This window comes from Sarcophilus harrisii, chromosome 1 (genome assembly GCF_902635505.1).
Source record: "Sarcophilus harrisii chromosome 1, mSarHar1.11, whole genome shotgun sequence".
Classification (NCBI taxonomy): Eukaryota; Metazoa; Chordata; class Mammalia; order Dasyuromorphia; family Dasyuridae; genus Sarcophilus; species Sarcophilus harrisii.
Window position 1 is genome coordinate 713,198,088 of NC_045426.1, and position 15,306 is coordinate 713,213,393.

Consider the following 15,306-nt stretch of genomic DNA (forward strand, 5'->3'; position numbering starts at 1 on the left):
TGCAAGTGTGAGAGGGCAGAAGCTTGTTGAAATGGCCAAAAAATAACTGGTTCTGGAGACGGGGCAGAGCAATTTGTCAATCAGGACCTGCCTGCAAGGAGAGAGAGAGGCCAAGGCTGGGCCAGCCTGCCAACGGGGGTTCAACCGGGATCTGAACCACTGGGCGGGGATCTGGAATAAGTATTAATAAAAGGGAGTTCCTTCCCCGGCCCGTTAGGGGTCCCTCTGCCCCTCCTCCCCACGGGGCCCGGGCCGGGGAAAAGCTTCCCCCCACCTAGAGGGAACTTCTGAACCAAAAACTAACTGGTTCCTAACGCGGTTGTCAAGACCTTTGCAAGAGGGTTTGGGGGGCCGTGGTTAAATCCCAGGCCTGGCTTTGAAGTCTTACTAAAGGAATGCCTTCCCAACTGGCCATTACTACCCTCTTGCCCTCCGGGCAAGGCCCCTTAAAGCTTCCCTCCCCCCTGAAAAATACAACTCCCCCCCCTGGATTTGGAAAGTTTGGGCTATAAAGTCAGTCTTTAATCAAAAGCCTTAAATGTAAAAACGAAGATAGGGGGACCCGGGGAAGAAAGGAAGCTTGGGAAATAAAACCCCCCCAGGGGTAAATCATAAACCTGTTCTGCCAGAAGGAAAGGCTAAGGAGGGGACCCCTGGGGGGAAAGGGAAGGCCTGGGACTTTGGAAACCCCCCAAAGTGGGGGCCCCTCCGGCCCTGAGGGAGGGGCCAGGGGGGACCAAGGTCCCCGCCTGGGCCTTGCCCCCGGCCCTGGGACCTCCGGAGCCGAATGGGAGCCCAGGGGCCAAAGGGCCTGGAGGCCCGGTTGGGGGCAGCTTGGGGGGGAACGCATCCCCACTGCTCCAGGCCGGAATGGAGACCTGAGTGGCCCTGGGGGAGGGGGGCCAAGGCGGCCTGGGAAAGTGGAGGAGTGAAGCCGGGCAAGCCCGGGAGCAGTCCCTGCACATGTGGGAATCATGGGACGGAGGAGATGACATGGAACCAGGAAGCCCGGCTTTACGAGAGCAGGAAAAACCCTTCTTCTTAGGGGGTTTCCCAGGGCCTCAGTGGCTGTAGAGAGGGGGGACTCTGCCAGGTTCGGTGGGCAGAAGCAACAGACCTCCCCCCTGCAGAACCTCCCCCTCCACCCCCCGCAGAACCCCGGATCCCATCCCAGGCCTTCTCTTGCCCCTTCCGCCCCCAGCCGGGTCTCTGAGGATCAAAGAACGGAACTCTTGCTAAGGTGGGCGCCCGGGCCGGGTTTCCCTCCAGAGCCATTAACAGGACACACTGGGAGGGACTTGGAGGAGAACATGACTATTAGACCAGCAGAGACTTCTGTGGACTAGCGGGGTGAGGGGGGGGAGGAGGGGGGGAGAGGATGGAAGGGCAGGAACAGTCCCCTTGGCTCTTAACATCTGGGTGGCAGCTGTGACTCCTTCCCCCCGCCCCCACCTCGGTACTTCCTGACTCTTCTTCCTGAAAGCAAATCTGGTCTCGGCCCAGCCGTGTGACCCTGGGCAAGTCCCTTACCCCATTTGCCTCAGTTACCCCATCCATAAAATGAGTCGGAGAGGGAAATGGCCAACCGCTCCAGGAGCTTTGCCAAGAGAACTTCAAATGCGGCTAAAAAGAATCAGGACTGAAAAGTGATGGAACTGCATGGGTGTGGGGAGGCCAAAGTTTGCCTGAAAAGAGTCGGGGGTCTTAGTGTGAGTCAGGAGTGTCATGAGGCAGCTACAGATGAAATCTAAGGGTAGCCTGCACTCAGTTCCAGGATGAGGAAGAAGAAAGGGGGGAGGGAGGGAGAAAGGGGGAAGGGGGAAAAGTTGATGAGGGAGGGGGGGGAAAGACAGAGAGATAGAAACAGAGACAGAGAAAGAAAGAAACAGAGAGAGACAGAGACAAGAGACAGAAAGACAGAAACACACACAGACAGAGAAGAGGGAGAGAGAGATACAGAACAGAGGAGAGAGAGAGACAGAGAGAGAGACAGAGACACAGAGAGAGAGACAGAGAAGAGAGAGACCGGGAGAGACAGAGATAGACACAGAGACAGAGAAGAGGGAGAGAGAGATACAGAACAGAGGAGAGAGAGAGACAGAAAGACAGAGAGAGAGAGACAGACAGAAAGAGACAGACAGAGACAGAGACACACAGAGAGAGAGACAGAGAAGAGAGAGAGACCGGGAGAGACAGAGATAGACACAGAGACAGAGAAAGATAGAAATACACAGAGACAGAGAAGAGGGAGAGAGAGATACAGAACAGAGGAGAGAGAGAGAGACAGAGAGAGAGAGACAGACAGACAGAGACAGAGACACACAGAGAGAGACAGAGAAGAGAGAGAGACCGGGAGAGACAGAGATAGACACAGAGACAGAGAAAGATAGAAACACACAGAGACAGAGAAGAGGGAGAGAGAGGCAGAGACACACAGAGAGACATAGAAAAGAGAGAGACAGAGAGAGAGAGAGAGAGAGACAGAGAGAGAAAGGACAGGAGGAAGGGAGGGAGACAGTCTGACCAAAGCAGACAGAACAGCTTTTGTGGGTAGTTCTGGGTTTAGAGAAGAACTTTGAGCGCTTGGATCATGTCCCAGAGAGCCCGGATGGGGAGGGGACTGCAGCCGCCCTGCGGGGTGTTACAGCTGAAAGAACCCGGACCATTTCACCCGAAGAGGCCGATCAGCCGCTGTTCCCCGGGAATGGGAGGAGGGCGACCTGAGCCTTTCGGGGGCTAGCTCTGGGATTGGCCTCCGAGGCTTGCCCCTGCCCCACCCCCACCCCCACCCCCTCAGGGCAAAGTTGGGAGCCCTGGGTTCGAGATTCCAGGAGAGATTTCTGCTTGTGGCCGCGGGAGCTTTCTAGCAATTGGGACCCCGCTGGGACTGGGCCGCGTCGGGAACGTTTGTTCTCCCAGCTCTGAGACTGGAGGCAAAGGGAGGGTTTGTGCGCGTGTGTGAGCGTGCGCGCCTGCGCGTGGGCCCCAGGGTGCCTGAGCTCCCCGAGGGTGGCCCAGTCCCCTGGCTTTGGCAGTGGAGGGGCGCGCACATGGAGTCGGCGCACGGGCTGCCAGAGCTGGCTCCGTGTGGGGAGGAAAGTGGGAGAGGAGCGGTATCGAGCTGCCCGCCAGGGAGCCCGGCTGCCCGCCGGGGTCTCCGGAGCCACGGTGCCGATCTCATTGTCTGTCTGGAACCCTGGGCAGCCGGCCGGCGCTGTGCCAGGAAGCCCAACGGCTTCCATTTGAATCCCCTTGGGAAGATCCCGGCAGGACGAGGCCGCGGAGCACCCTCGGGGCCGAACTGCCAGCGCCGCAACTCCTGCGCTCTCACGGCCGATGCCCCAACGAGCGAAGCCGCCGGGGAAAGGGCCCACCCGGGGCCCTGGGGGGAGGGAGGCCCTGAAGAATGTGGGCACCGGCGGGAGGCGCTGGCACCGGAGCCCCGGGTGGCGCCTACAGAGGGAAGGGCAGAGCAGAGTGTGGGGGCCCAGAGGGCACTTCCACCCTAAATGTGCCCGGTGGCGGGCGGGGCCCTCCGCGTGCGCTCATCAGCCCGGCCCGCCCCGACCACCGAGGCCACGTCATTGATCTTTGGAAGCGAAGGACCAACTGGAGTTGGGGTGTGTGTGTGTGCCCGTGCGCGCAACGTGCGTGTGTCCACGTGAGCGCAGCGTCCGCCTGAGTGCGCACCCGTGGGTGCCATCAGCGGGACCGGGCGTCGTCCCCTGGGGGAGCCGGGACTCACTCTGTGCCTTTCCTTCCCCGCAGCGCCCAAGTGCTCGCGTGCTGTGCGGGATGGAGGCAGCAAGGCGAGGAGTGCACCGTCGGTAAGTTGGGCGCTCGGCTGCTTCGGGCCCGGCCTGGGGGGCGCGCCCCCTACCCACGGGCAACCCCCTCCACACAGGAACAAGGTGGGGGAGAGTTCAGAGGGAAGGAGAAAACGAGGCAGGCGGGGAGGGGGGGCCTCGGCCCTGGTGACGTTGCCAGGGGCTCCCTGCGAGGGTGAGGCCGAGGGCTCTGGGGCAGGAAGAGGGCAGAGGTGGGGAGGGGGCCCTCGGCGGGGTCCCTGGCTGCGCGTGCGCGCGCGCGGCGGCCCGAGCTCGCCAAAGCCAGGGGGCCTCGGTCCGGGCCCTCCTTCCATGCCTGGCCGCGTCCCGTTGACAGCCCTGTGCGAGGGGAACTCCACGTGCTCGGAGAACGAGGTGTGCGTGCGCCCGGGCGAGTGCCGATGCCGCCACGGCTACTTCGGAGCCACGTGCGACACCAGTGAGTGCCGGGGGCGGGAGACCAGGGGCGAGGGGGTGCAGGGAGCAGGAGCGCTGGGCGCCAGCCCTCGAGGGGGCGGAGTCAGCAGCTGCCGGGGGCGGAGGTGCCCGGAAAGGGGGTGGGAGCCGGGGAGGTGGGGGCTCCGAGGGCGGGGCGGGCCGAGGCTGAGGCGACCCGCGGGGGTTCCCCCCCCCAGAGTGCCCGCCCCAGTTCTGGGGCCCCGACTGCAAGGAGCTGTGTAGCTGCCACCCGCACGGGCAGTGCGAGGACGTGACGGGGCAGTGTACGCAGACCGCTGGGGGACAAGGCTCAGCACGCTGCGCTGTGCTAACACGGGCGCGGGTACCTGAGAGCGGGCAAGGTGGCCAGAAGCCTGGGTGGGGTTTCAGTGCGCAGGCCTGTTACTGCAGCCAGACGTCCCAGTGCGAGCCGCAGACGGGCGCGTGCCTCTGCCACACCGGCTGGTGGGGCCGCAGCTGCAACAACCAGTGCTCGTGCAACGGCTCCCCCTGCGAGCAGTTCAGCGGTGCCCAGGCGGGAGCGGAGTCGGGGGGCTTGCAGCGCTACTGCCAGTGCTACCGCGGCCGCTGCAACCCGCTGGACGGCACGTGCGCCTGCGAGCCGGGCTACCGGGGCAAGTACTGCCGCGAGACGTGTCCCGCCGGCTTCTACGGCCAGGGCTGCCGCCGCAGGTGAGCCCCGCAGCCCTTTCCGCGCCGGCAGCCCCGCGCGGCCCGGCTGGGGAGACCGAGGCCCGAGCGCGGCGGACCGGGTCCTCGCGGCCACGCTCCGTCCCGCCCCTCCCGCCGCCCTTTCCCTCCCGGGCCCCTAGGCAGATCTCCCACCTGGGCGCCAGGACGCTAGGGGTCGCCTTTGCGGGGTGCACGGCTGGGGCGGGGCGGAGGGGGGGGGTGCCTGGCTTCCCGCTCTCACCGCTCTTCCCGGCCCGCACGCAGGTGCGGCCAGTGCAAGGGCCAGCAGCCGTGCACGGTGGCGGAGGGCCGCTGCCTCACCTGCGAGGCGGGCTGGAACGGGACCAAGTGCGACCAGCCGTGCGGGCCGGGCTTCTACGGGGACGGCTGTGAGCTGCGCTGCCCGCCCTGCCGAGATGGCCACACCTGCAACCACATCACCGGGCAAGTGCACGCGCTGCAACGCCGGCTGGATCGGGGACCGGTGAGCAGCCTGGCTCTGGGGCGCGCGTCCCGCCCCCAGCCCCGCCCCACCACGCCCCCAGCCCCGCCCCCGGTCTCCTCCCAGGAGAGTTTCCGCCTTGGGGCCTGCCTCTCGGCCCTGGGTCCTGGACCCGCCCCCAGCCTCTCCCTAGGAGAGCCCCGCCCCTCCCGGGTCCCGCCCCTCAGCCCCGCCCCCGGTCTCCCAGGAGAGCTCTGCCCTTGGGGCCTGTCCCGCCCCGCCCCCATCCCCGCCCCCGGTCTCCTCCCAGGAGAGCTCTGCCCTTGGGGCCTGCCCCGCCCCGTCCTGGGTCCCGGGACCCCGCCCCCCAGCCTCCTCCCTAGGAGAGCCCCGCCCCTCCCGGGTCCCGCCCCTCAGCCCCGCCCCCAGTCTCCTCCCTAGGAGAGCCCTGCCCCCGGGCCCCGGGACCCCGCCCCCAGTCTCTCCCTAGGGAGAGCCCCTGCCCTCAGTCGCCCCCGTCTCCCTCCCTAGAGAGCTCCTCCCTGGCCTGCCCTGCCCATCCTGGGTCCCGCCCCACCCTTGGACTCTATCCTCCCCAAGGGCTCTAGTTTGCACTCATCGTAGCCCCGCCCCATAGTAGTCTCCTTCCCCCGGTGGCCCCGCCCCCCGGAGCGGTTCCCCCCAGGATGACGCCCCGCCCCCGCAGTCTGTCAGTCCTCCCTTACGGCCCCTAACCCTTGGGAGCCAATCTCGCCCCCTAGGAAGCACCATCAAGACTGGGGGCCCCTCTTCCTCCGGCCCTGTGCTTGGGGGGGTCTCTCCCGGCCCCCTCCTTCCTCCCCCCGCCCCCAGCGTCCTGGGGCCCGGAGGGGGGCGGGGGTCTGAGGCGGAGAGAGCCCGGGGACTCCCGCCGGCCCGGGACCGTCCGTGGGCTGGGGCCCTCCGCCAGCGGGCCGCCGCTGGCCCTGAGCCGCCGCCGCTCCCCTCCGCCCAGGTGCGAATCTAAGTGCAGCAACGGCACGTACGGCGAGGACTGCGCCTTCGTGTGCAGCGACTGCAGCAGCGGCCACTGCGACTTCCAGTCCGGGCGCTGCCTGTGCGGCGCCGGCGCCCGCGGCCCCCAGTGAGTGACCTGCCCGGGGAGGGGGAGGGGGGCGCCCGCGGCCCCCAGTGAGTGACCTGCCCGGGGAGGGGAGGGGGGCGCCCGTGACCCCCAGTGAGTGACCTACCTGGGGAGGGGAGGGGCGCCTGCCCCCGGGGAGGACCTGCCCGGGAGGGGGAGGGGGAGGCCCTGGGCCCCTGGGGAGGACCTGGGGGAGGGGCGCCCGTGGCCCCGGGAGTGACCTGGCGGAGGGGAGGGGGGGCGCCTGTGGCCCCGGGGAGGACCTGCGGAGGGGAGGGGCGGCCCGGCCTCGGGGAGGACTGCCTGGGAGGGGAGGGGGGCCGGTGACCCCAGTGAGTGACCTACCTGGGGAGGGGGAGGGGGGCGCCCGTGGCCCCCGGGGAGTGACCTGCCCGGGGAGGGGGAGGGGGGCGTGGCCCCCGGGGAGGGACCTGCCTGGGGAGGGGGAGGGGGGCCGTGGCCCCAGGAGTGACCTGCCCGGGAGGGGAGGGGGGGCCCAAGGGCCCCCGGGAGGACTCATGGGGGGAGGGGGCCTGTGGCCCTGGGAGTGACCTGCCCGGGGAGGGGGGTGGGGGGGACAGGGGACTTGTCTGGGGTTGGGCAGAAGCCAGGGTCGCTGGAACATCCTGGGTCATGCCGGGAGAGGGGAGGCTCTGTGGGAAATGGGATTGGGGGGTGTCTGTGTCCCGGCAGGGGGCAGGGTCTCTCTGGGTTCAGGCCGCGGGGGTCTGTGGTGAGCCTGGAGGGGCTGTGTGTATGGGGGGTGGGAGGGGGTCAGGGTGAGTCGGTGATTGGATGATGGGCAGGGGCAAAGGTGAGCTCCGTGTCCGGGCACACGGGTCTGTGTCCAGAGGGATGGGAGAAGAATGGCAGGTGGGGCATGATCTTGCCAGGCTGAGGGGGAGCCTGAGGCTGTGCTCTGGGCACTTGGGGGTCTGAGTCTAATATCCAGGTGGCCCAAGTGGTTGGGGACAGGAAGACCTGAAATAAAAGTCTTCCTGAGAGGCTGGTTATTAGCTGTGGATCCTGACCAGTTGCTTAACCTCAGGCTCAGTTTCACCATCTGGAAAATGGGGAGCAAAAAGATAATGTGTGTGGAGCACTTTTTAAAAAATTATAGCTTTTTATTTACGAGATCTATGCATGGGTGATTTTTCAGCACTGACCCTTGTAAACACTTCTGTTCCAACTTTTTCCCTCCTTCCCCCACCCCACCCCCCAGATGGCAGGTACATGTTAAATATGTTAAAGGATATGTTAAATACAACATAAGCATACATGTCCAGCTCTTTTGCTGCACAAGAAAAATCGGACTTGGGAATAAGGCAAAGTTAACCTGAGAAGGAAATCAAAAATGCAGGCGGACAATAATAGAAGTGAAATTCTAGTGGGTTCACACTCATCTCCAGACTTTTTGCTGGGTGTCGCTGCTTCAATTCATTATCGAACAAATGGAACTGGTTTGGTTGATCTCACTGCTGGAGATGACCACGTCCATCAGAATCGGTCATCATATAGTGTGATCTCCTGGCCCTGCTTGTTTCCCTCAGCATCAGTTCCCATAAGTCTCTCAGGCCTCTCTGAAATCCTCCTGTTGGTCATTTCTTAGTGAACAATAATTTCCATACATTCATAGACCACAGTTTATTCAGCCATTCTCCAACTGATGAGCAGCCTCTCGTTTCCAGTTTCTGGCCACACAAAGGGCTGCCACAAACATTCGTGGCCATACAGGTCCCTTTCCCTTCTTTAGTATCTCTTTGGGGTATAAGCCTGTAATAGTACTGCTGGGTCAAAGGGATGCGGTTTGATAACTTTTTGGGGCACAGTTCCAGATTGCTCCCCAGAGTGGCTGGATGTGTTCACACTCCACCAACAATGTATCAGTGTCCAGTTTCCCCACATCTTCTCCAACATTTATCATTATCTTTTCCTGTCATCTTAGTGGATCTGACAGGTGTGGAGCACTTTTTCAGAACTTCAGGCTAGAATAATAATTGTTGTCGGGATGCCAGTGGAGGGAGTAGGCATGTGCTGAGGGAGCAGGGGGGGTGTGTGTGTGTTATGGGGGTGGGGAATTCTGCCTGGGCACTCTGAAGAAGGGCCTCTGTGTATGTGGGCATGGAGGGGAGTGGGTATCTAGACAGTAGGCTCAGGAGGAAGAAGGGCCAGGGAACTCAATGGGGGTTCCACGTGGGTCAGGGCACCATGGGGGATCACTGTGTGTGTGGGAATCTCTCTGTCTTTGGTCAGTATTATTTGTGCCTCCGATGGGGAGGGGAGCTGTCAGTCACTCCTGCAGGGGTCCATGGATGAGGGGCTGCTCTGGACACATTTTGGTCGGACCAGAGTTGGGATCGGGACCGGTGGAGGCGACACTGGATGGGGAGCACTAGGGGTTCTGTGGGGCCGTTGGCCCTGGCTTGGGAGGAGAGCTCTCTGGGAGGCTGTGTTGGGCAGTCCCAGGGATCCCCATGGGAGCCCTCCACTCTCACCCTTGGGGTGTTCGCACAGGGGTGGTGGGGCCGAGGGCCCATGATTGGGCCAGGTCTCTTCCATGTGGGGCTTCCATCAGTTCTGGCAGGTGGGTGTCCTGGGCCTGCCCAAGGCGGCCCCGCCCCAGGGTCCTATGAGCTGCGTCCCATGGGGGGTGGGGCTTCAGTCAGCGTCGTCCCATCCGGGGCTCCCACGTGAGCGGCCGCCCAGGGCCACGCAGCCCGAGCAGTCAGGCCTCAGGCCTCGGGCCCCGCCCCTGTGGAGTGTGCCAGGCTGAATCAGGGCCTGGGCTGGAGCCCAGCACTAGGATTTGGCAAAGCGTTTCACCTTTCGAGCCTCGGTGTCCCCCATCTGTACAATGGGGACAACAACTAGGTACAGCCACCCACAGGGTGGTTTCAGGCCCAAATGAGATACTCCGTAGGGCTTTTCAGATAATTTAAAGATTTTCAAAAGCCTCCGTATTTACAAATATTGCCGTCTCCTCCTGCTGGCATCTGCTCTGCTCACTTCCTCCTCCTCCTCCTCCTCCTCCTCCTCCTCCCTCCTCCTCGGGCGGGCAACATGATGGTTTCCAGCTGGGCTCAGTCTTTGCCGGGGAGCAGAGGGCACTGGCACATGCCGGCCGGCTGCCCGCTCCTTGCCTGGGACCCTGCTGAGGGGGAAGAAGCCCCGCCTCCAGGAGGCTCTGCCCGTGGGAGCCCGGCCCTGAGGGGAGGGTCCCCAGCTCCAGGGAGGGCCCCTGCCACCCCAGGGAGGGGCTCCAGCCCCCGCGGGAGGGTCCCCAGCCCTGTGGGGAGGAGCCCCTGGCCCCCGAGCCCAGGTTCGGCCCAAAGCTGCGCTTAGGGCCGGTCACCTCAGTAGGGCCCATACTCCAGTCTCACCTGCAGCTCTCTCCTCAGCTGCCGACCTCGCTCGCCTGTGAGCCTTGCTCCTGCCTGTGACTTCACTTTGTTCTGTGGCCTCCCTCTCGCCTATGGCTCTTCGACTTCTGGCAAGTCCTTTCCCCTCCGTGGGCCCCAGTTTCCTCAGCTGTGCAGTGTGGGTGTGTGAGTGTGACTGTGAGTGAGTATGTGACTGTGTATGTGTAAGAGTGGACAAGTGTGTGTGTTGATGTGAGTGTGAGTTGTGTATGTTAAGAGTGTGTAAGTGACTGTGAAGTGTATAATTGTGTAAGACTCTAAGTGTGAGACTTGTGTAAGTGTGTGTGTGACTGTGAGAGTGTGAGTGTGTAAGTGTGTGTGAGCGTGCAGGGGCTGGGGTTGGACACGGCTCCTCTGTGACTCCTTCAAGCTCTTGATTTCAGCCGCTCTGTCTTTCCTCTGTGACCCTTCTCTTCCGGAGAATTTTCCCAAGGTGCCCATAGGTGACCCCCTTTGTCCAGGGCCCCTCCCTCCCCCAAAGCACCCCACTTTCCCTCCTTTCTGCTCGTGTTTGGCCTGGTATTCCTGCCAGGACAAGGATCTCTCTCAATCTGGGGTCTAGTCGACCTCATGAATCCGAACCGACTGGGGGGGGGGCTGACATAACTGAGTCTGAGACCAGTGGGCTGGGAGGTGCGGGGGAGGCAGTTCCCTTCCAGAGGGATGCCCTTTCCCCATCGGGTTCCCCTTCTCAGGGGCCCAGCGGCAGGCCCTTAGAATGGGCAGGGGTGCAGACCCCGGGGAAGGGCAGCTCCCGCTTGTCCCTGAGTTGCTTCTGCTGCCCCCGCTTGCCCCGTGCCACCCCCAGAGGCCCTTTGGGTCCTCAGCCGCTCTCCTCCGGGCAGCTGCCCCTTCCGCCCTCCAGTCCCTGGACCTTGCAGACCCTCGCCCTCCCTCCTCTCCCTGCAGCTGTAACCTGGCTGCCTCCCAGGCCACCATGGAGTGGACTGTGCCCAGGGTGGCAGCTGCCACGAGGACACGTGTGACCCTGTGACGGGGGCCTGCCACATGGGTGAGCCCAGCCCCGGACCCCGGGGGTGAGCCCGTCACAGCCGGGGCTGCAGCACAGCTTGGGCGGGGCTGGGATCTTGGCGGGCCGGCCCACTTCCCTGCCAGACTGTGTGCCCTTTGACCAGTTTTCCCCACTGTGACCTCATCATGAGGGCCCTTACCTGCCTGGATGGAGCTCACCTGCCTTCCCGGAGAGTGTGACACCCCTCCCGTTGGGCAGGGGCCTCTCCCAGGGCCCCAGGTGCTGAGTGGGTGTGACCTTTCTCTTTCCACAGAAACCAACCAGGCGCCAGGGGTGATGGGGCTGGGGCCCTCCTCATCCTCCTGTTGGGCCTGCTCCTCTCACTGCTGGGCTGCTGTGTCTGCGGAGCAAGGACCCAGCCGCCCAGTAAGTCCTGCCAGGGTCCGCTCTTTGGTCCTTTAGATTTCCAGCAGCTGGGCTTGCCTCTTGGTCCCTGCCAGCTGTGTGGCTGTGGCTGAGCCCACCTCCTGTCTGAGCCTCAGTTTCTCTATCTGTAAAAATGGCAGGATCGGCCTGGGCGGTTCCTGAATGTTGGGAAGTTCAGCTTAGGGTGAGCAGATGCCCACCCTCCCCTGGGCCGGTCCAGCTCAGCGTCAGGCTGTCTTTCTCTCCCCTCACAGGGACTGTCAGCCCTAGAAGGAAGAGTTCCCAAGCGTCCTGTGGCCGCTGCGCATCAGCATGAAGTTGCCCCGGATCCCTCTGCGGAGACAGAAGCTGCCCAAGGTTGTGGGTAAGGCTGGTTCCAAGTGCCGGGCATTGTGCCAGGGCAGGGGGACAAAGGCAGGATGGTCCCTGCCCCCAGGAGACCGCCTCCTCCCCAAACTCTATGGCTATAACTTCACCGGGGCCTTCCTGCCCTTGGCACATGATGCTGGGCACAAGGGCTAAGGGAAGGGGGATGGCTGCCCAGGTGGAGGAGTCACCAAAATGAGGGCTTCAGGAGCTGTGGGTGCACAAAGGGCAGGCCGGGCTTCTGACTTCAAGTCCGGGAAAGCAGCTGGAGCAAAGTTGTTCAGCCTTCCTTTTCAAAGGGGCGGGTGCTGTGTCTAGACTTTGTGGGCCAAGCTGGGTGAGTGGGTCGTCTCCCTGTCCCTCCCTGAGTCGTGGAAGTCCGTGGCGGGACAGAAGTCCAGACAGCTGTGCTGGAAAATGCCGTCACCTTTCTTTCTGATTGGTAGAGACTTGGAATGAATCCTCCCCTGATGTTAGCAAATCACCGAGCTTGGCGCTCTCTTAAATGGGGATAATGACATCTGTCAGGAGAGACATTATGTAGTGTTCTCTCTAAAATGGTTCTCTCTGGTTCAGTTTCCTTGGGGTCTCTGGGAGCAGTCTTCCTTTCAGTTCAGTAATCACCACAAGTACAGCCAGGTGTTAAAGTCCAAATCCTTTATTGTTTCCTTCAAAGTCTTGTCTCCTTTCCTGGGGCCCAGTTAGCTTTCTTAGAGGCCCAGCTCTCTCCTTGGTTCCGAGAGCTTGAGCTCCTGCCTCCTTCTCTGCCCTTTGAATCTCCCCGACTCCAAAGGTTTGTGCTTCAGCCTTCAGCCACCACAAAGGGGGATGATGGAATGAGTCTATCTCAGCCTCCGAGAGCTTTTTAGTGCACTTGTCTTTTTGGCCCTGAGAGCTTCTTGCTTATATGCCCCACACTGAGTATACACCAATCATTATATCACCAGGGAACCATTATTTGTTATAGGATTAAATCAGTGTTAAACTAGATTTAACCACTCTCTCCTCAATTCCACTTAGTACCTTGTTTCAAGTTCTGGCCCCTAACATCTTGTAGGATTAAATCAATCATACTGAACCATGCTAAGTTAGGTAACTATTGTTTCTATCAATTCCACTGACTTAGCATCTTGTTTCAAGTTCTGGCCTGTAACATCTCCCGCTTTCTTTTGTTTTAGAACATAGGTGATCATGACCTCCCTGACTTCTCAAGGAGGTGAGAACCCCAAAAAGAAGGTGATCAAGCCTTCCCTGACTGCTCAAAAAAGGGGTGAAAACACTATAAAAGGAGGTGATCATGCCCTCCTTGATGTCTCAGGGAGATGAAAACATCAAAGGAAATGGGAAATCAAATCAGATTAGCGGGTTTCTAAAGGGGCTCACTCTTAAAATAGGTATACATAAATCCATCAATATGGGAGGTATTACACATAATTACATAAATTACATAAGCATATAGTAACATAACACAGGTTAGTAGTGATGTCACAAATAACATGAATCAACATTGGAATTATACATTATAAATGTAATTATACATTATAAAATTATACAGTAAGTCCTAGAAATAGTCCAAAAGGAATCTATTGTCCATTACTTCATGTGCCAGGAATCCAATGGTTCCTGCAAGTTTTGAAGTCCTGCAATAGTCTTATCATGTGTCGAGGAATCCAGTGATTCCTGCAGATTTTATTTCAAGGTTTTTCTCTTTTTCTGTCTCTCTCCAGGTGCTTGTTGGCATCCATCTTTTGTAATATAAGCACACCCTTTCTCCCAAGTAGTTAACCTATCTAGCCCCTTCTATTTACCACTTTCTAAATCTCTTCTCATCACCTGGCAATTACATTGGAGCTGCTTGCACTGGATACTTCCCTTCCGTTGGGTTAAAAAAAAAGCCTGCATTCTCCCCAATTGTAATCCCTTTCTGCCATCTGATTGCCTTTTGATTGATTGATCATGTCTTAATATTGAACTTCTAAAGATTCTCTGGGTGTAACCTTGACTGCCATCATGCCCCACCTGGGGCCCTGAAGCTGGGCCCTGCCTCTCATTTTTGGGTCAATCTACATTCCGAGGCCCAGTGGAAGCCCTTGTGGCATTTTGGACATGGGGTTTGGGGTTTTCTTTCACCCTGTCTTCTCACTCTATCTCCACAACTACACTGAGCTATAAGATGTCCTATTTTTCCACACTGAAAACATAGATGAGTTTCTCTAGAAGTCCCTTACCAAGAGGGACCCTGTCTTCCTATGTTCATCATAGTCTGGGTATAATAAGCATTTGTGCCCACTGTGGCACAGCATCTTATGATCTCCTCTAAAGGAGAATCTTTGTGTAGTCCTCATATAATTCTTCTGCAAACCTCCTTGGTATTTTTCTTAGCCAGATGTCTGGTCATTATTTCTGTGGCTGCATTTTCTCCAATGGTTCTTGTAGCAGCTGTTTGCAAATGTCCCACAAAATCCGCAAAGGGTTCATTGGGACCTTGCTCTATTTTTGTGAAGGCTTCCCCTCGATCTTTTCCTGGAAGGGTGCCCCAAGCTTTTATAGCAGCAGTAGCAATCTGTTCATAAGCTGTTGTGGGGTAATTAATCTGTGCTAAATTGTCTGCATATTGACCTTCACCTGCTAGTTGGTCAAAATTGATTTGTATATTAACTCCTGTTTGCTTATGGTGTCTGGCTTGAATACTACATAATTCATGATACTTCAAAAGCCACAACAAGTTTTGTCCAGGTTCTAAACATGTCCTTGCTATAGATTTCCAACCACTGGGGGTTAGGATTTCATAAGCCAAACTCTCTAGTAACATCTTAACATAAGATGATATGGCCCCATAAAAAATGCAACCTTTTTTCAAATCCTTAATTTTTTCCAGATCAAAAGGAGTATATCTTTTCCTTTGTTGACCCAAAGAATCAAGTTTCAGTCACAGGGTATGCATTTATTAAATCAGATACATCCTGTCCTTTATTTTTTGCTTTAACCAGTGCTTTTTGTAATCTCGTCATAGGCTGCTTCATAGGTGATTCTGTTTGTGTCACTGCCTTTCCCTCTCCTTCTCCCTCCACCCATTAAGGGTTAATTGAGGGGGCTAGGTCAGGGGATAGGGAATGCCCTAATGCTTCCTGTTGTGAAGAACTACACTCAGAATTGTACTTAACTCCATTCCTATCTGATTCTTCATCCTTTTCACCTAGTTTATCTGGATCTTCCCCCTCCTGCTCTTTCTTCTTTTTCCTTATTCTATAACTTACATAATTTCCTAAAGCCAGTTGTATTGAGTTATATGTATAAAGTGTTTCTTTGGAAATTGAGTTCAGATCCATTTTCATTGTAGAATTGACAAAGTTGCTGTCCTACTAATTTCCACTCCTCTAGATCCAATTCTTTTTTTTTTTTTATAAAGAACCAATGAGATGTGTACTGTACAGTTTTTTTTTTAATTAAATAACTTTTTATTGACAGAACCTATGCCAAGGTAATTTTTTACAACATTATCCCTTGCACTCACTTCTGTTCCGATTTTTCCCCTCCCTCCCTTCGCCCTCTCCCCAAAGATGGCAAGCAGTCCTATACATGTTAAATAGATTACAGTA

At 58.7% G+C, this 15,306-nt stretch overlaps 1 protein-coding gene across 1 annotated transcript in view; it reads left to right on the forward strand.

Annotated features, from left to right (window-relative positions):
- The window catches only part of SCARF2 (scavenger receptor class F member 2), a 30,365-nt gene that overhangs the window by 6,777 nt on the left and 8,282 nt on the right, over positions 1-15,306 (forward strand). Inside the window, 11 exon segments of the mRNA XM_031949059.1 lie at positions 3,769-3,827; positions 4,165-4,266; positions 4,463-4,958; positions 5,223-5,400; positions 5,402-5,442; positions 6,395-6,523; positions 10,852-10,859; positions 10,862-10,954; positions 11,229-11,255; positions 11,258-11,425; positions 11,619-11,705. Coding sequence (XP_031804919.1) covers positions 3,769-3,827; positions 4,165-4,266; positions 4,463-4,958; positions 5,223-5,400; positions 5,402-5,442; positions 6,395-6,523; positions 10,852-10,859; positions 10,862-10,954; positions 11,229-11,255; positions 11,258-11,425; positions 11,619-11,705 — 1,388 coding nt within the window.